The sequence below is a fragment of the Streptopelia decaocto genome (assembly GCF_964273445.1).
Source record: "Streptopelia decaocto genome assembly, chromosome: 1".
Taxonomy (NCBI): Eukaryota; Metazoa; Chordata; class Aves; order Columbiformes; family Columbidae; genus Streptopelia; species Streptopelia decaocto.
The window spans coordinates 25,133,628-25,154,620 of record NC_138663.1 but is presented as its reverse complement, the minus strand read 5'-3'; the positions used below and the strand labels follow the sequence as shown (position 1 = coordinate 25,154,620).

Sequence of the window (20,993 nt, the reverse complement as noted above, 5' to 3'; positions counted from 1 at the left end):
ATTTTGTAACACCAACAAAAAGACCAAGCAGAGAGATTAGATAAGACAGTCTGGGGTCACAAAGTGTATCAATGATAAGAATGGAAAGCAGAACCTTTGTTAGCAGCTCATAATTAGTACGTGCACACAGTGAGCTCACACTCGCTTTGCACGTGCTCCCTAACTACAGCAAACACGCTCCCACGCAAGCTTGAGCTCTAAGTCAGCCTCGCAGGAGAATGGCTTGAAATGTGAATGGTGCTTGTGTTTCTACTGATAACACAAAGTGAAGAAGCTGCACGTGTTTAGTTGTCAGGGAAAAAAGCTCCCATTTCAGCTTTGCTACATCTTAATTGCTGGACTTAAAGAGAAAGCTGTATTTTTTAGCACTAAGATCATATAAGATCTTACAGACTGACCTTAGAGATTAAGTTTAGAGAATAAAGTGATGGAAAATGCAAACCAACACTTTTTATTATCTTGCCAATTAATTATCTTTTTGCGATATTAGACGAGGTCACGTTCACAGCGAAGTTGCCATTTATTTTAGAACTCGTTGGCACTAACTGCTGTACGTGCTACCTGAACCACTCTGTACTAACAGTGTGTGGGCCGAGAAACAGCTCAGCTGGAGTAGTTTACATGCAAATTGAAGGCAGAGGCTTCTAAGTGTGACTGATATTAAAAAAATATCCTTCCAACAATGCAAACAGCATGTCTTTCCCAACAGGTGACATATAAAAATGTGGATAGATTACGTTAAAGGAAGCTGCACACTGACAGTGAGGAGGAACAATCTAAGAGCACAGAAACAAAGAATCTAAAAATTAATATTAATGTTCTCATTATGGGGATTACAGAAAGGTATTCAGTTAAATACACCAGGCACAGTATTATTGATAATACTGTATTAAAAATACGGTTATTAGAAATACAGGATTTAAACTGCGTTTCAAGCAGTTCCTTTCCTCATTTCATAATTATTTTAATTTTACTAAGTTAAGTTACAATCAGCGCAATTACATAACTACTGATCATTAAAATATTATTTTTCCCTTTTAAAGCCATCCTTTAAAGAAAAGTGGAAAATACATTTTGACATTGGTACTATGGAAATAGCTTAAAGGATGACTTGCAAAAGACAGTTCGCAGTACTATTTTAGCTTATAACATTGACTTACAAGTATCAAGAGTAATTACTTAAAAATGCAATTGTTCACTGAATTATTAATACTATTAGAGGCACAAGAACAAGTTACTTGGAGGGAAGGCTGCGTCTGACTTTACAAAGTCTGACTAATCCTTAGGTCTCTAAACCTGAAATAAAGTGTAAGCTGTCTTGCATGTATTAAAATAGATACATTTCTGCACATACTGCAGAGTACTAAGCATGCTTCATTAGAGATTAAGTTATAATGCAATATATTTTTTTCATGTTGTCAAACCACTGGCAAAACAAAACCTACAAAGAATCACTTAAATTACTGATACTGTGTGTGAATTGATTCAAGACAGCATCTAATAAAGAGATAATTAGAGACAACAGGCAGAAATACTTACACATTATCTTCTACACAAATTTTAGGTCCAACTACATTCGCTGCTCCACTTGCCATCTTGAATGCAAAATGCTTTTCAGGACAAGCTTTAGAGATCCCACATTTGTATCTCGGAGGTTTTGTAGCTTTCAAAAGGAAATAAACCAGGATTTTAGAGACAACACCACAGGCAAACTAACAGAGAAACATCAGTTAGTTTTCTGAAGGAATTCAAGGAAAAGAGCAGAGACAAATGGAATCTCATCAGCAGTTTCATAGGAGCTTAATATAATCTAGGTTCCCCCCTGCTTGCTCTAGCACTGTCATCAAAAGCCACAAGACAAATCTACAAATGAAATACTGGCAAAAAACAGACTTTACCAGAAGTTTAGGAAAATCAAGAGGAGAGGAAAAATAGTTTCTGATTGCATTTAAAGTGTAATTAAGACTTTCTTAACTATGAAAATTCAACATTCTTTCTGTTATTAGCAAAAGGAAGTCACAGCAGTAACACATGCATATGAACACTCACAGCGTGCAGCTGCATCCAGTGCTGATCTGGCTAAAATGCAAAAGGAAGTTTTAAAACATGTTACTATTGAAGTGTAATCTGTTATAAAATATCTTATAAATCAAAACCCCTTCTCTACCCCTATAAAAATGGGCTGGTTGAAATGAAGTATCTAATACATCTGAACATTATGTTCCAATCTAAAACATTAACCTTTACACAACAGAGAAATGAGAGTGATCAGGGACCCAATTTAGAAGCACTGCCTTAATTTATGACCCTCCAAGTAACACAAAAATCCACGTAGATACAAAACCATCAGGGATATGTGGAGGTGTGGGCACTAAAGTGAAATTAATTCCCTTCTTACAGCTTCTCCAGGATGGGCTTGGTCTCACCTAATGCTGGGAGCCTGTAATTCACGAATGGTTGGGTCAAACACACCTGACTCCCTTTCTTGAGATGGGAAGAGACACACGTGACCTCATCATGCACATACCCACAATACATCTGTAATAATCCACAATACATCTGTAATACTTAATGACACCCTTGTCTCTTTAATGATTATTAAAGAGGCCTCTGGTGACTGGTTTGGATATTGGCTCACACTGTAGTAATATGGAGTTAAATAACATGAACCTTACTCATATACCTAAAATTGCTGGGGAGTTTGCTTTCATTTTTGTTTGGGTTTTGTTTTGTTGGTTGGTTTTGCTTTTGTTTTTAAATGAAAAGCTCCTTTAAAGACCAAGTTGGTTCAAAACATACACTCTGGATTTTAAGTCACCTCAGCTGTCAGTTTTCTTCTGGGTAGAACCTGGGCACATCCAAGATGTTTTGATTACTGCACATTCAATTGTACACAGTAGTGTACCTGTGCAAGCAAAAAATCCCACCCAAAACAAATTCTGAACTGCTTAAGCAGCAGAAAGGCAGAGTGCAGATTTCCAGAAACATCATTCAAGTCACCTAGTCTACAATTCCAGACTAAGACTGTAAGTACCACTAAACAGAAAAAGCAGGTAAAACTATGCATACCTGGCAGGCAAAACAATCAAACTGATCAAGACAGTAGGTTAAATATTTCATACAGAAACATAACTTAATACACACATTATATATTATGTATGTATAATATATATTTAAAAATACTGGTACACACATTAAAAAAGCCACAGAATTCTTAAGTGTAAGAGCCCAAGTCAAGCTTAAAGCAAAATGAATATGATATTCCTGATCATGGCTCAAGCAAATAAATGTCTGGAGGAAACAAAATCATCACTTACCAAATATGTGTCCTAAGTTTGCATCCATTTTTATTTCAAACACTTGAGATATGACATAGAACGTCAACAAAAATATCGCTACGACTACTACCAACTTTGCAGCACCTATTCAGAAGTAGAAAAAGGTTTCAAAAAAAGCATCTGCAAATGATAACATTAATTTTATCAAAATTAACTACAAGAGAAATGTGTATCAGATTACATTGAGGGGAACTCATAAGCAAGATGATAATTTGTGGGCTCCCTAAGCAGAAATCATCTGCAAGAAACAGACAGCATGATGTAGGATGCAGCTGAGCTGGTCCATCAGGTTGCTATACCAAATATAATATACCCTGCTCTCAGCTTGCTCCAGCTTCATGCTTGTCTGACACCACAGCACACCAACTCAGCTCAGCAGCTTAGGAGAAACCACAGAATTTACCATGGAAATCCAGCTTAACAAGATGAACTAAGCTGATCTGATCGGCTGCTGTCCCAAAGGGAAACTCCCACCTCCCCCCATTCCACTTCCCTGTTCTTACCCATGTGTACTTGTTTCCCCACTGTTCACAAATACTCTTTTTTTTCCCCCCCTTCAAATTGACCTACCTCTATTTTAACGTACGGCCAAGACTGAGTGACTAGGGATCTGTTCATGTACTGTAGCGTGGCTGCTTTGGTCAGTCAGGTCTGAGCACAACATTAAAAGACCCACCCACCCAAAAAAATTAAAGCCTCCTCACCTCATTTTCAACAAATTTAAATTGCTGACCTTCAAAAAGCAAGTTTGAAGGTTCAAAAAAGCTTATTTAAAAAGTAATAAAGAGCAGTAACGCTTCCCTCCCTGTATTAATATGTTGAAGCCTCATGCAGATTGGAAGTTTTACAAGCCTAACTTTCCCTAGCACTGAGCAGTCAAGTTACCTCCTGGGAGCAGAGCTGGAAGTACACAACCACAGCAATTTACCTCTGAGATGAAAATTCAGGTATAGGTGGTACTGTCATTAACTCCCCCATTTTTTAGCATAATTTTCAGTAGATTTTTACAGAATACTCTACTCTTAGCTTATTGTAAAAGACCAACTGAGAGCACAAGTTGGGTGAGGAGGCATCTGATCCACATCCTGCCTTCCTGTCTCATGCCAGTAGGTCAAACTGTTTGGAAGAAGCAACCCTACAGCATTCTTCTGTTTCTTAGATCGCCAGCCAAATAAATCCTTCAGAAAAAATACAAACTTATGTACTGCAGATCTCAGACCGCGCTGTTCAGAAAACCTTAAAATAGACAGATTACTCAGCCTCCAGAAGGATGAGAGACATTAATCAATCCTTCCAAAAGGCTAAAAAAAGGGGAGAGGAAAAAAAAACAAGAAAGATGCAGAAAGAGACACAACTTGTTTGTTTGCTTGTGGCTTGGTCTTCCTCTCCCATTTTCCCTTTTCATGTGTGTGAGCACATATATAGTATGTAAGAAAACACAGATGCAAACCTAATTGAAAAATACTATGCTGGAACTCCAAAGATTATACCACTTGAGGGGAAGTGAACCACATGTAAGCACTAGAGAAAACAGATTATCTGAACATTCATTAAGAAGTAGAAAAAAGGTTCTCAAAGCAACATTGCTTAAAAAGGGAAGACGGTACCAGATTCTGGAATGTGTCATCTAGCAAGTGGAACTTGGAGCACGTTGTTTCAGTAGATGGTGGGCAAGATGAATGAGAACACAGTCTGAGCACTGACCACCCCCTCCACTCTATATCATGAGCCCTTCAGCTGAACTGCAAGTGTTCCCCCTTAAGGGAGAGACAAATCTAGAAAATTCTTTTAGCACCTGAACCAAAAACAGCCTCTTCACTACAAGTTAAACATTCTATAGGAACTGCTGCATCTTGTCTGTGAGTTTTAGCAACAAAACTAGTTAGATGAAAGAAAAAATGAGGTTCGGGTGATTTCCAGGTGATTTCGCCATCCTATAAAAATCACAGCATTTTACAGTTCTTTATCAGATTAACAAGTTTCTCCCAGTTATATATATTGAGGTTAACAACTTCAGAAGTAGTGACAAAAGTCAGGACTAATTTCATGCATTAAGAAGGCTAATGTGCAGCTCTCTTGGAAAAGACGGTATCATTCTCTCCTAGAAGAGCCAAGAGTTGCTCCTTCTGCAACATAACACTGCAACTATTGATAAAAGTGCAATGCATCAGAAACTCAGAACTGTTCAATTGCCACACAGGCTATTCTACTGCAAGGAAATGTCTAAAATAATATTTTTTGTACTGTTATATTGCCAAATATCTATTTTTACAACCACTACACCTTCTATCAAGTAAAATCAAGATTCTCAAACCCTGTACTACGGTAACTTACCTTTATGAAAAGGATTTTATAGCTTTCAAACTCCCAGTAACCAGGAAGTTTCAGACACTATATTACAATAGCACACAGCACTTTCAGTTAGGGTGTGAGTTAGGGAAGAAATCACTTCAGACATCAATTGGCCATTTCCTTATTACTTCGTCATCTTACAGAATTAGCAGCCAAAGGACGTAAAGTCATGACACCTTAACAGTCCCTGCAGCTCAGCTGAAGCGTTTTAACCAGACGCTTGCTCTTAGACCATCCCAAATTCCAATATGAGTTTCATTAAATATCGACTAAGTGGAACAGCAAAGCCTGTAATGTCAGTTAAGTTTATTTGAAACCTTTATTGTCACAGCTTGTTAATGCTGTCCATAGCACCAGTTTCACAAGTTAAAATAGTCTGATTTTACTGAGCCTACTTACCTGCTATTCTCATGTTTGGTCTTCAGTCAGCTATTGACAACACTGCATTAAAAATAGCCACCTAGGGGGAAAAAAAAAAGCACAAAAATGTAATTACAGCCAAATAAGCACTTTTGTTACGAGTTAACAGTAAAAAACCCCATAAATAACATTAATTATGATTGTCCTGAATACCTAAGTAAAGGGAAGACTTAAGATGGATTTTTGATGGATTGCTTTCATTTGTTACTCCATGAAGCAAATGTTCTGAAAAACGGTGAATTTAATTTCATCAAATCCACTACAAATTCTGTTCAACTTTCAGCCCTTCAACCTGTGACCTAAATATTTATGAGTGTTGTATCTAAGCAGACTTTGATTTCCTAAAGCTACGTGGTAAAAGTCAACAGCTCCATCGGCATTGCTTCAAAGTCCTAGCAACCTTTGGATGCAAGTTGTTATTTAATAACACAACATAGCAAACGATGCTTCAGAGAGAAAACATTTAAGCATTTTGGCCTTTAGGATACTGTATAAACTGCATTCAGTGGAACCAAAAGAAGGTTATTCTAATAATTTAATCTATGTGTTAGAGAAATGTAAGAGCACATATGTCACTCATAGCAGCATCCGGGAGATTCAAGTGATGGTCAATGGTGACAGAAGCACCAACCCTAGAATTGCGACTATTTCAGAGTAAACTGAAAACCACCACCTATGAGCAAAGACCACGTAAGCACACAACGGTTTCTTCTAAACCAGAGCTTTCACCACATAGTCAAAATGTGCCACAACCTGCATGGGCTCTGCTCAAAGACGACACCTCCTCCTCAGCAACCCCTTGTCCCTGAGGGTACCAAGTCTCTCGTCCTCTGCCTGCAGAGCTGTGACTGCTGCTGGCTCTGTACCATGGTCATGGTTGGCCATGGTGGGCCCAAGCTGCCCTGAGCATGAACATCTGTCTCCAGTTGTCCCCCACTCCTGATGAGCAAAGATGACCACATATAGTCCCTTGGCACCCCTGCACTACACATGGCATCTGAACAAATCAGGTTTGGCAAACATTATAATGTCTATTAATGAAGTACTAAATATACATTAGGAATATGGTAATTCATTTTAAAACTTTTAAACAGATTAATTAACTGAAATTAGAATTTACTTGGAAACAAACCACTTCAGGCAGTATACTACCTCATTTCCTCTATTTTTATCAGTGTAATAAGAAAGAGCCCTCAGTTACTTTCAAAAAATACATGAGGTGTTCAGACAAATAAGAGTCTGTAATCAGTACTTCCCTTCTGAATAAATAACCACACTATTTCTGAATTCGTGTTTTGCTGCATAACTACTTACACTTAATATGGCAAAATAAAGTCTACTGGCATTCAGGGATCTTACTGGATCATCTACACTAAGGCTGAATTTGAAAACATAATAAATACCATTCTAACTGAAGTGACCATCCCACACCCCCATCACAAAAGCTACAGCGTCACTAACACTCTGTAGTCCTATGACATGATTCTCAAAATCAACAACATCATCTTCAGAAATTATTTGTAAGACTATCATTATCAGAAGTCAGGATATGCAAATCATTTGGAGAAGATCACCAAAACCCCCATGTAGTTCTCACAGTGTATGTTAGGCAATAAAATTTGATATTACACAAATAACCTTTTGCCTTAAATCGGTATTTGTAAGTTCAGCAATCTGTGCCCAGATTCTCCTTGCCAAAGATACAGTCATCACACGATGCTGCCTGAAGTGTCCAAGAAAACAGTCAGCAGAGAAATAAACAGGAAAATAGACAAGTACAGATATACTTAGTTCTACTCCATAAGAATGTGAGCATAAATATCACCAGTAAAACCTGAAAAGCAGACAAATGTTTCTGAATGCTAAGACTGTACTACAAGGGAAATCTCATAGCATATTATGGACATAATATACCCATTAGATTTATATCCACATATGGCATATCCATATATAAAATCCATTTTATCTTCTTTCAGTGAAAGACTACTACTTATCTGTCTTATAAAAAAGCAAAACCAATCTGCCATGGCAGACAAACTCCTTTCATTTAAAAGTCTGTGAACAGAATTATTCTAAGCTCCTTTTTCTCTTCTCCCCACCCCAGAAATACATCAACATTAAAATAAACACCATCTGTAGTTTGAACAACCACAAGTTTGTTTCAAGTCAGTGCTGGAAAAAAAAGTTTCCTCTTTTTATTTGACTATAAACAAAAACACATAAGGAAGTCAAAGCATGACAGCAAGAATATGAACAAAACAAAAGAACAGAAACTAAGTGAAACCATCACACCAGCCAACCCTGACTGCAGGATGCCTTTATGTGAACACTCGCATCCACCCATCTCAGTAATCATTATTTGTTGCAATCAACAAATATTCAACAGATACGACATATTAAAAAAAACCAAAAACTGAAATGTTTATTAATATGTTACACCTCAACTTGAAAGGAATTTAAAAAGTTACATAGAGATTCTTTTTCTGAATTACAGCATACCAAAAAATTGTGGGCTTTGATCTAGAGGATAAATACAGAAATGCTACAGTACAGATGAATATTGTACAGCATTTTCCAGGTGCAAGAGGCCTTCATTTATGAATGCCAAGTCCTTTTCCTATACAGCATTATCTGATTTTTTTTAATTAAAGACAGAACAGTAAATAAAATACGACAGCCCATGAGCCCTTATGAATGCTTATAGACTGTTACTCCACATCTTTAGTATTAGACCTCATTATTAGAATTACAAAAGTGATATAAAAATGGATCTGGGATTTCCAATAGTCCTTAGTTTAGGATCACTTAAAAACAACGAACAAGCACAGGTTCACAACTGAGCTTGCACAGACTCAGATGTACAAAAACAATATCAACAACATTACTTTGATTGCTTTAGGAATGGGCTAAAGAAAACATACACTGTTTCCCTCTTCTTTGATCTAACATGCCATGAATCAGAGGCAGCAGAATTACAACCCAAGTATCTTCTTCACTTATCAACATCCAGTAATATTATTACTACATTAACATAATTAATCTGTCAGGTAGCACAACAAGGCTGACATTTATCACTTACTAGTCTGAGACTGAGGCAGGAGGTACAGCCTATAGCATGATCTACAGGCAGCCCCTGATGGGCAGAGCAGAACCCTATACAGACGAAAAGGCCAAGGAGAGCATCATGAACAGACAACAGAAGTGATCAACAAGTCTCAAAGTAAAACAGCTGGTTTTGGGAAGCATTATATTGTACAATTGTGAAACATGGAGTTTCTTTTTCTGCAAATGGTTGTCTTGGTGCAGAACTTAACAGGTTTATTGGTCAAGGTCTAAAATTTGGACAACGGAAAGAAACAAAACAAATCCTTCACATGCAGCATCAAGTGCCTTTAAACAAGAAGCTAGCCACAGAAGAACACAAACCAAGTGCCTTCAGGTGCCAGTTTTCCTCTATGTCAAGAAAAAAGAAACTTATTACCCCCCAGGACAGGCTAATAGAAGGAGAGACATGTCAAACTGCAGGTTTATATCTATCATGGACAGCAGTAAAGGTGTTTTAAGTCAGACCAAATTCTAGCTACAATCAGCTTAGTCAAATATCTGCACATGGCACATGCATTCATTCACTAGATTAATATCACCATGAATTTCAGCTCTTCTATTAAACTTCTGATATTCCTATGTCATCAAAGCAATCTTGTGCAACTTGTCATAAGGGTGAAGGAACGTGCCCTCCTGGTCCTGTTATCTCACTCAGTGCTAAAGGTCTGAACACGTCTTCTCTCAGCAACAACGACACATGTCAGAGAGCTTTCTGAACCCCGCTGCCCATCATCACCAACTCACACCAGCCAGCACTCTGGAGAACAAGCAATGGCAAGATGATCAGACCAGTGACCTCGCAAGCACAGCAAGCTGTATCCACATCCTGAATAAAGAGCACAGGAACACCAGGAGGTGGTGGTCTATAGGTTGCTAGTGTCAGTCCTCCTGTCAACAGCTGGCTGATATTGTTCTTGTAAGGCCTGGCTGATGTGAACCTGCAGCCTAGCTCAGCCAACCAGCCACGCTGGTCCAGTGAGATCGTACAAATCCAGTATGTAGAGCTGTGAAATACTGAGTAGCAGAAAACAAAGAAAGGAATGCTTTTTTTGTTAAACTGAGGCATAAAGTTTCCTCTGAGCTGGCAGAAACTGATGGCCTCACTGACAAAAGTAATGGAAAACCAGGAGGCAGGCAGAGAGCTGGTGCTGCTGTACTAGAGAGCTGAGAGGTCGCTCTTTCAGCACAGCCCAGTGCATGGGTCATGCAGCCCCTCAAGAATAGGAAGGAAAAGGTAGACAGCTCACGGGGGAAGGGGAAGTTGCAGGTTAAAAATCCTTTTTGAATGCCAGCATGCCATTGTTCAGTTCCCTCGTGGAGTTGCACATCTATCCATGCAGAAAAGAGTTATTTATTCTGGATGCAAACTACTAGGGTGTAGATTTGTGGAAAGACAGCTGGGAGCTGCGGTTACTGGTTGCTTTTTTCTGCTCCACCCATCCTTGTGCACTGTATTTTGTCCCAAGGCAGGGGCAATTTCCAGATGTTGCGATTTCCAGTGCTAAAGCCTCTCCACGTAGCAACTCCCATGATAGCCCAAAATGCTATACATGGGGCAACACAAGAAAAGTAGAAGAAAAAAAACCAGCAGATTACAATGAAAATAATTTTTAAAAGGGAGAAAAGGGCTTTCATCCACTTCTTTACCGCTCACTTTCAGTCTTTAGTGGATTTTTGGTTTGCTGCTCCACTTGTTGATTAACTTCTGTGGGGATGACAGACACAACACAGAGCTGACAAATTTAGTACATATGTCCACATAGCTACTACATGTATTCTGATACATACTATAACTAGCTTCAATCAGCAGAGCAGAAGGCACTTACTTTTAAAAGTGGCCTGTGTCTCTTCATGGAACCCTGCCAAGTCCTTCACAAAGGGAGCTTATAGTTTAGGAAAACTATGAGCCTATAATCCTGCCAAGCAAATAATAACCACATTTTATTAGATGATATAAAGTTTCCAGCATGCCAAGATTGAGTTCTTTCCATGTTCATATATTAGATATGAAAGTCATTGACCAAGTTTTCTTGCTAGAATCAAGGTGCAAGAGGAAACTGTATTGAGGTGAGGTAATGGATAAAGTAACACACAAACAGTTCAGTTCTGAACTAAATGCAATTCAATTCAGTCAATTCTTCTTCAGCTTTGCTCAACGCTCTTGCCCAGAGATGGTGCTGTGGGACACATGACATGGGCACGGCCTCTGCCCCACACACCGTGCCTGAAAGCTTTGGTCACTTGCAATGTATTAATACTTCTGTTTAGAAGGGTTTTTCAAATACAATCATAACAAATGTTTTTATGAATAATAACAGAATGTGTAGATTAGTCTACATCATTCCCAAGATAACAGTATTTCCATTAGCAATTTGATAGCGTGAGGAGATTATACTTATGAAATGGGCACACAAAAACAAGCAGAGATGAGAGGCAAGAATTTAAAAGGTCAAGGCAATTTTGAATTCTGACCTTAGTTGATTAGAAAAAGGTCCAAAAAATCAGCAACAATATTTAATAAACCAGAAAGTAATACACATCAAAACAGACATCAAGCGTGGCAAAATAGGCAGCAGTAATGAAGAAAAGAATCCAAGAGATTATAGCAGCTCTCTAGTATCAGTGTCAACAATGTGATACTGCTGCAGAAGTGTGACTGCTCCTTGTGAACTGCACCAAGGGGACCGTGCGTGTGAAACAAAAAACAATTATTGTGCTCTGTCTAAACAAACAACACACTGCTCTATGTGCTATCAAGACTTTTAACTGAGACCCATATGTAGTTTTTCCCTAAGTCTATCTTAAAGGATAATCTCCAAATGGAAGCATCTAGATAACAATTACATGACCTAAATAAAACAACTAAGGGCTAAAAGAATCAGGTTTGCTTTCTGAGGAACTGTGAAAGCAAAGAGAGCAATAAGGAACAGACATTCTTTGTCTCTTACCTCCAAGCCATATTTAAAAATTATTTTAAAAGATGCTAAGATGGACTGTTCTCAATATCTTCTGGTTGCTACTTACCTATTTGTAGGTAATTTTTCAGCTACAAGGATAAACGAAATACAAAAGGTGGCTGTAAATCATCTTAAAACTCTGGAAAAATACAAGAGACCGTTTTTCTTAACCTACGTAGTTTATGAGGTGTGAGTTAGTGCCTCCTTCAATATTAACCCCATATTTCTAAACTATTATATGCAAAACTATACCCAGATATGTAATACTAAATCAGCATCAGCCTAAGATGCTTCGAAGTAAATTCACAGTGGGAACTTTTTTCCTCCCCGAACAGGATTTAAAAGTTTGTATAACTTCAAAATGGTCAACGAACATTACACGTGGTTTTATCTGTATTTACTATCTGTTAATATGCACAACATTACCAAGTATATACCAATGCTATCCACAGCATTACCAAGCACACTGTATTAGAATTAGATAAGCCCTCAAAAGTACTTAGTACCAACAGGGGGAAAAAAAAAAAAAAAGGCTTGAGCTTTTATTTTTATTTCCAAGCCACAAGCAGATTAGGACAGTGTTTGATTTTTGCAGCACAAACCATCTTCCTCAACGATTAGCAGATGCATTCTTTTTCCTGTCAGAGAACAGCTTTAAAAAGTCATTTTAGCTTTTCATAACTGATAAAATGCAATCAGTGAAACAACACTTTGTTTAATCCAGCTTCTGTTAATAGATATTTCAGCCTGTTGTTTTCAAGCAGTTCAGAGTGGTGGTTTTCTCCTCAAAATTACACAGTGAATCAGATATGTCAGGGACAGCATTAGTTATTCTTATGCAACCTCTGCTTTTAAACCAGTGGTTGTGCCAAGCTGAATTACATGTTATGGACCAAACAGCTGAGACAGCCAAAATCATTCCAGTTCTAAACTGGAGAAGGAATCTAGCCTTCTAATATAATTATTTTATTCAAACACAATATGCATTTCCTTAACCAGACAACTGTTTATTCCTTGCTAGACTACATACAGTCTTTCCACTACATTTACAAAATTCATTTAATTTGAAACTGCTGAATGGCGGACATACTAAAGAATTACATCTTTAAAAAGATAGATACTGTAGTTCAGTTTTATTGTATAATCGTACACCAGTTCAGTTTTATTGTATAATCATACACCATTTAGGTCTTCTGATAAGACAGGCTATGACCCAAGTAGTTGTTCCCTATAGGCACTCCTATATCTATATGAATTCCTTGTGGTTATGGCAGAACTCTACACATGCGAAGGGTTTGTCCACACAGAACAACTTACAAGCTTGCTGATATATATTTTTTTCTCCTTTGAAACAAATACTACCATGAAGCGTAATTATTAACCTCTTACAAAAACGATACCACCCAAATTGTACTCTTCCATATACATGTAAGATTCACCTTGGTATTCTGACAACACTCAAGTTTTATTTTACTTCTACGAACTGCAAGTGAAACCAAAACTCATTTCAAAATTAAAAATAGGTAATTCAGCTATTGTTGCATGTCCTGTGTTGCCAATACTCCTATGTGGTTTCACTTCTAAGAGAGGAATGAGAAGTAGCATTACTCTGCCAGGGTGTTTTGATACTTGATGTGCAAAACAAATGTTTCCCAAATGATGTGTCGAGTTACTGACCATGCAGGCTCTTGCTAGTGGCATCCATCCAGTACTTTCACCTTAGGCAACACACAGACTAGTCTGTCTCACAAACAGGAAAATTCTCCTGAATCCTGGGAAGCCCAAGATAAAAGTAATAAAGCATTCTTCCCAGTGAGAATGCAACTCAATCCACATTCCTTTTGCAATTAAAACAAGAATAAAAAAATCCCACACTACTAAACCTCATAAGCAGCCAACCCATACTTTGGATACTCTTCCCAAATGTTACACAAAGTTTACTGGTCCATATATTTAAAAATGGAATTTAATTTACAGTCCCTAAAATCCATACTATTTGTATGTCATGTACCACTGCTGCTGATGTACATATTAAAGAATCTTAGTCCTGGTATTTCATGGAGTTGGATAAAATCACCTAGAGAAATTCACCTAGATAAAATCCTCAAGGACGCATTGCTGATCCTCATACACCCACTTGCTTTCCAACTTAATCACAAAGAAGTTCATAAATCTCACAGTAGAGATTTAAGAGAGAGAACTTTAACATTTTCTTCTGACAAATGATGAACAAACTATTTGGTAATTGAAGCACTGTGGCAATTACTACCTGTTCAAATGTTCAAAACCACCAATTTGTTTTCTATAATTTTTTTAAGAAACAAATTGATTTCATAAGAGAGTCTGATAAGTCTTTCCACGACAGGAAGGAGTAAATAAAGCTTTGCAATGCATTTATCTGCAAGATCACCAGGTCTCACTCGTGACAAGATGCTGCCAGAATCCAGTTCCAAATGCACAACAGCTTTCATATATTTGTATCAATAAAAAAAACACCAAGCCTGTTGTCAGAATAATGTATCAGCACTATACATCTTATCCTGTCCTATACAGCAATAGAAATACTATACAAAAATGTAGGGTCTGAAGAACGTACATACAATTACTATGACTTCTTATAATCACACAGGACCACTGCAGGAATTTATTTGAGGCTATGGTTACAGCATCTCACTGCACACTGGGACCCATTTTATCTAAAGTTATCAAGCAAGCAGAGTAGGCAAGAAGCATTACAAATACTTTCTCTATAGGTCCAAGTTCACTGCAGGAAGACTAATCTGCTCCTTCACACTATTCTTCTCCCCAATCACAACCAGATTCTAGACAGTAGCTTTAAGATGTCAGAATGAGATTATCTTCTTAGAAGTGATATTCACTTACTGCACAGACCACCACATCAACCTCATCGCAGAGCTGCACGTCGAGACCACAGACATAGCCAGGCACAGAGCTCCTACGCACTTTGCAAAGCAGAGAGGATCAAGGATACCCACAGCAGCAGGGGACATCATCACAAGGCTGCTGCCAGAAAAACTCGACACTACCAAGCATTTAAGCTTCTTTAACAAGAGTTCAGCATGATCTAGGCTGCGTATTGGAGAGGAGTAGCTCAGTAGTACGCTGATCTCAGCAGGAAGCCAGGATGTACCTCTGGGGAAGGTCCTCCATGATGACCACCACTGCTCAGAGCACCGCTGGCATACCTCCCTCCTCTAGTTCTAAGGGATACAGAAACCCCTGCTCCACCAGAGCCCTTTATCCTCCCCTCATCTCCCACGTGAGGCAGCACTTCGGCAGGACCTTGGCCCTTTGCAGGATAAAAAGAGTGTGCCGCTGACTGAGTGGAACACCCAGCACAGAAAGCGTTGCCCATCAGCTCTGGGGAGCAGCAGCACATCAGGCCCAGCCCGCAGAAGGGCCATGGTGTGCTGACAGGACACCGCAGAGCGGGATCGCATTGCAGATATGCTGCCAGCGGCTCATAACCTCCATGTTGCGTGGTGCACCCAGCATTGCAGTGTTCCTGGGGTACAGGCCAGACACTGCTACAGGTCCATACTAGCACTGGACAGGCCATCGTTTGTGTGATAAGGTGGAAGATGCTCAGACACGTCAGTCACATGATCCTTAACAGCTCTAGAGTGACTCACTTCTTCCTTGTTGCAGCAAAGAGACAGCAACAAAACTGCAATCTCTAGACTGGTTTCTGAGCATGAAGGGATTAGAATAAAGATTCATAACATACCTCCTGGCTGGGCGCAATCTTCCAGCAACCAGTACCAAACACATAAGTCATATCCGAGAAGAATAAATTTCACAGCAAAAAAATAATTCCAGAGGCAATGAATTATATTTTTATGTGTATGTATATATATATAAAAAAATATATATATACTCTGTATACTTAAATATTTAGTTAACAATTGGTACACAGCACACTAAAACCCACCACAGCTATCTTTTTTCCTTTGAAATTCTAAAATCTAAGGCTCATCATAAGTGGGAAAAATCAAAAGTTATGTTGGATAGCAAGGTACTGTATGTAATCAGCTATGGAGAATTTTTCCACATTAAGTGCATGTAAAATACTTTGAGGAATGTTATCCCTCAATGACAAAAGGGTGCTTACCACTGTGACCCCATACACAGCTGATAGAAAGGCACTGACATGCAGTCACTGTATGCTGTAACAACTCCTGATGTTATACCTCTCTGGATCATGCTGTTGTAAAAGAAATTCACTAACTATTACAGAAATTACTGTCATAAACTTCTGCCTGAATCAACTCAAATGCAGTTCCAAAACCATCCAGGTGTCAGTGATGTTCAGCTGACCAGCAAACAAAAAGTGATGGCAGCTCCCTCAACCACCTCACCTGGTGCTCACAAGAATATCTGGGCAGATCCAAAAGCAGAAATAAGTGCCTGGGAGCAGGTCAGCAGCTTTCTGGCAGTGGTAGTACAAGCTTATACTAGCTTAAATGTTTGTGAAATGATGACTCAACTAACTGATGATACCAAAACAGACGGAGAAAAAAAACTCTTTGCTACTAGAAGATGGCTACTTTCTCCTCAGATAAAAGAAAACTGGAGAGAGAGTGGGAGAAGGGGTCAACCAGTCACAAGAAGAAAGCAAGTCGTATGAAGAGAGGGAAGACTGCTAAGTGTCATCTATTTTAAAGTTAATTAAGATTTTAACTGGACTCTCGTGAGAGCTACCATGCTTTTGTACATATAAACACACTCTGCAACTTTCTGCCATTAAAACTGACTCAACAGCAGTGAAGATTAAATGCAGAACAGAATTTACTATAGCAGCTCCCTCTGTCCTGATAGTCATCAGAAACTTCTCCCTTCTCCCACACAGTCTCTTCCATATCCTCTTGGCACTGAGCTCCAATAAAAGCTGGGAAAAGCCAAGTTGCAGTTTTGTTTGCAAACAAATGTAAACTATTTTTGTATCGCAGGTATATGGTACTGTATATGGGGAGCAAAAATAGTTGAAGAACAATTCCAAAAGAGTAAGTATTGACAACTCCCCATGAAAACTTAAGTGTGACTGCACTTCAGATAGTCTTGGTAAAATAAAATTTAATCTTGCCATCAATGACTTGGACTACTGAATAGGAATAAGCTTTTTAAAATTTGTGGCTAATGTCAAGATGCAAGCAGATGCAAAAAAAAATTAGAGGGCAGAATCGGAAATGCAAATTACATTAAAAAAAATTATTTTAAGAAAAAAAAATCCTAAAGCCCTCTAAAGGATGCATATACCATTAAGAAAAGCACGAGGAGGTTATGCTTGGATTCACGGTCAAACACAACATTTTAGATGATGAAGCAGGAAGCCAGGTCACAGATGCTTTAACATCCATCAGAGTTGAAAATTCTGGTGCTAAGAAATGAGGTTTCTAGCAGCAATGCCAGTTTCAAGTTATTTCCTCATCACTGCTTTTTGGTGTTCCCACATCACTGGGCCTCAGGTCTAGACAACACTCAGAAGCATGAAAATTTATGAGATAGGTGAGCTCACCTGCCACGTTGCTCCAGCCGCACTGACCATTTCTCCAGCCCCAGCCACACAACTTCACTCACTAAGGAAAGCTAACCCCAGCAAAAGAGAACTGATAAAATTTCTGCCAGACTAGCAGACTTTTTATGAGGGCCGGGAAGCAAAGCACAGCAGCATCAGGCTGTTAGATTTGCTAAGAAATCTCATGAAGCCTCATTGTAAGACTAAGATTTCTGACATGGTTGCAGATAACATTTTTGCTAAAGTAATCTTGAGAATTTATGGACAGTCTTAGTTCCAGATCAATGTGAGAATTCCCAGAGGGATCCTTCTAAACCGTGAACCAATTACAATAATTCCAGTGCTGTTGACAGCAAAATGGTTGTCACAGGATGGCATAGCTAGGCGCTGGCACAAAAAACATGCAGGTTAACAATAATTATGCCTTAAATTCTAAACTTTCCCAGTATATTTTAGTGAAAAACTCAAAACTGAACATATCTATCACTTATATTAGGGCTCATAGAGATACTGATTGCTGATATAAGCAGTAAGATTTATACTAATATGTCAACCCTCTGACTTCGCTGGGACTTCAGGTTTAAAAAAACAGAACCTAAGTTCTATATTAATAAGAACTTCTCTTTGAACAATTTAAATCTTAAGGAACAAGTTCTCTGTGTCTGCTGCAGATTCATCTTATGTACACCTCATCTTTAGGCTACAAACCAACCTATAAGCAAACTGGTATTTTTGCAGCTTACATAGTACCAATTAATTTTATGATCTTACAGAAAGAAAATCTCTTCCCCATATAGCTTGTTAATATTCCAAACAAAACTGGAAACTACACATTCAGTAGTTCACTTTTTAAGTATTAGCTTGCCAAAGTTCCATTAAATTCTCAAAACCTGTCTGTATTATCACTCTCTTCTTAAAGCACTGAGAATTCTCATTAAATGTAGAGCACATACGCCCTGAAGCACTCGCTCTGCAACTGAAGAAACTAGGCAGTAACTTGTGGGTACTGTGAGCTGACTTGTAACTATGCACTCTGCACTCTAACTGGGTGAAATGGTCAGGACTGCTGGACGAGAAGGAAGCAATGGCCTGCAACAAACCAGCTATCAGCTTGTGAAGAGCCTACCTGCAGGCGTAAAGCAAGTTACAGAACTTGTTTTGCCACACAGACAACTAAGCAAACCAACAGATGAAAGAGATTTCTTCATACTTAAAAGAATCCCTGTGGGGGATATGTGCTAGTGAGGACATTCATACCTTGATTAGTTTTGAAAGCTTTAAAAAAAAAGAGAAAAGACTGTTGTAAACAGTCATTAACTGTCACTTCTATTTGGGTTTTGTTTGGTTGAGATTTGTTTGTTTCTTTTCCAAAATAATACTCCTCCTACTAGTATTAAATAAATACTTTGTTAAGAGAAGAGGACCTGTCCGCTAGGTTCACCAGCAAAGAACCACCACAGGCTTTAAGCCTGTCCGTCATTATGAGGCACACACATTACAAAGAATACCTGGTACAGGTAGAGATCTCTGCAAAAGTCTGGAGTTACTATGGTATAATTTAACCACTTTTAAATGTAAGAAAAAGGAAATATAATCGGGCGAGTTACACAGCCCCTCAGAGCAGCTCTGGCAAAAAATGTAACTTAACACACGGCAGCACTTACCCACCCCCCAAAAAAAAAGTCTAGAATTACTGTATTTTTTCCTGCTTCAGCAACTCAGAGGCTAGAAACCAAAGGAACACAGGCTGCTTCGACAAGTATCTCGCTGCAAACCTGAATGCAAAGCACATTCTCTTTCCATATCGGTTCACGACTGTTCTCTGTAACGGTGTATTTAGTGTTTTAGTTATTAAACCGCATCTGCCAACGGCCGGGATCTGCTACTGAGCAGCGAAGAACAGACCACAAACGCTGGGCAGCAGCACCGTCTCGGTTTCGCTGCGCTAAGCCACTTGTTTCAGCAGCAAGAGCTGCCTACACCGCTCACACTTCACTTACTTCACCGGACCGGGGCTCCGCCGAGCGCCGCCACCCCGCGGTGCCTCCCCTGGCCCGGCCTCCGCCGCGCCCAGCGCACCGGCCGCTCGCAGACCCGCAGCTCCGGCCGGGCCGGCCCTCGGCCCCCTCCCCGTGCCGGCCGGCCCGACGGAGAGGAAGGGCGGGGAGGGGAGACCCCCGCCCAGAGGAACGGGGGCGAGGGGAGGAGAGACCCGCTGCCCCCTTGCCACTCCGAGGAGCCCCGGGGGACAGGGGTGCGCCCGGCTCAGCTCTGCCCCACACGCGGGGCTCCTGCCCGCCTCACGCACCCCAGCGGCAGTTCCCCGGCGGGCCGGGGCCCGAGAGCCGCAGGGACCCCGAAGACGACAGGGCAGGGCCGGGCGGCTCCAAGGAAGCCGGGGACGGGGGCGGTCGGCCGGCGCCAGCGTGCTGCCCCGCGCCGGGCAGAGCGATGCGCACCCGGGAGGCAGAGCCGGTGGCAGGATCCCCGGCGGGAAGGGCAGGGGCTGCCCGCCCCCCCGCAAAGCCCCGCGGAGAACGCGAGTCCCTACCTGGGCTGTGCGGCCACCGGCACGTCGCGCAACGTCCCCGCGTCCCCTCAGCGGCCGCGCCGCGCACGCAGCCCCGGCCCGCCCGCCGGCGACGGAGCAGGAAGCCGAGCGGAGGCGGCGGGAGGCGCGGAGGCGGCGCGCCCGCCCCCTGCCGGTGGCGGACCGGGCCCGCGGCGGCACCGCCCCTCAGCCGCGCCCCTTCGCCCCCGCCTGCCGCGGCCGGAGCGCCTGTCCCGGTCATACACGGTGGGCGACCGGCGCAGAGTGTGCTCCCGCCGTATTCCGGGCGGTCGGAGCTGGTGGCTCGGTCCGGGGGCAGCGGAGCCTCCCCGGCCGTGCTCTCGAGGCCGGTACGGATCAGCCCTGGCTGGCACAGCGCTGGCACCCAGCACGGGAAGGGCTGTGTTGGACCACAGCTGTTCGGTGAAGGCTGGAATTAAAAAAATCACTTACGCATGAACATCTGCAGTCCCGCATCCACAAGGGAATGGCTGAGGGTGGTTGGTGTGCCCAAAAGTCAGTGCAGTGCCCTGGGACGGGAGGAACTGGGAGACCGACTGAAATACTTACGCTTGTTCTCTATTTTGAATTATTTTTTCACAAACACACCAGAAGTTATCTTCTGTTACTGAACAGAAAATACATTCTCTAATTTAAAAACAAACAAACAAACACCCCACACATTTTGATCAGTAGGGAAGACCTGATGTGTTATCACATTAGAAGAAAAGGTA

General features: G+C 40.6%; 1 protein-coding gene across 1 annotated transcript in view; it reads right to left on the bottom strand.

The window, feature by feature from the left end:
• Positions 1-20,383, bottom strand: part of FAM3C (FAM3 metabolism regulating signaling molecule C) — a 29,765-nt gene extending 9,382 nt beyond the window's left edge. Inside the window, exons 1-5 of the mRNA XM_082059613.1 lie at positions 20,260-20,383; positions 6,090-6,150; positions 3,318-3,422; positions 2,050-2,079; positions 1,540-1,663 (exon numbers count right to left, since the gene is read on the bottom strand). Of these exons, the coding sequence (XP_081915739.1) occupies positions 1,540-1,663; positions 2,050-2,079; positions 3,318-3,422; positions 6,090-6,102 (272 nt within the window). The 5' untranslated portion in view covers positions 6,103-6,150; positions 20,260-20,383. The remainder of the gene's footprint in view (positions 1-1,539; positions 1,664-2,049; positions 2,080-3,317; positions 3,423-6,089; positions 6,151-20,259) is intronic.
• Between the last annotated feature and the right edge of the window lie 610 nt (positions 20,384-20,993).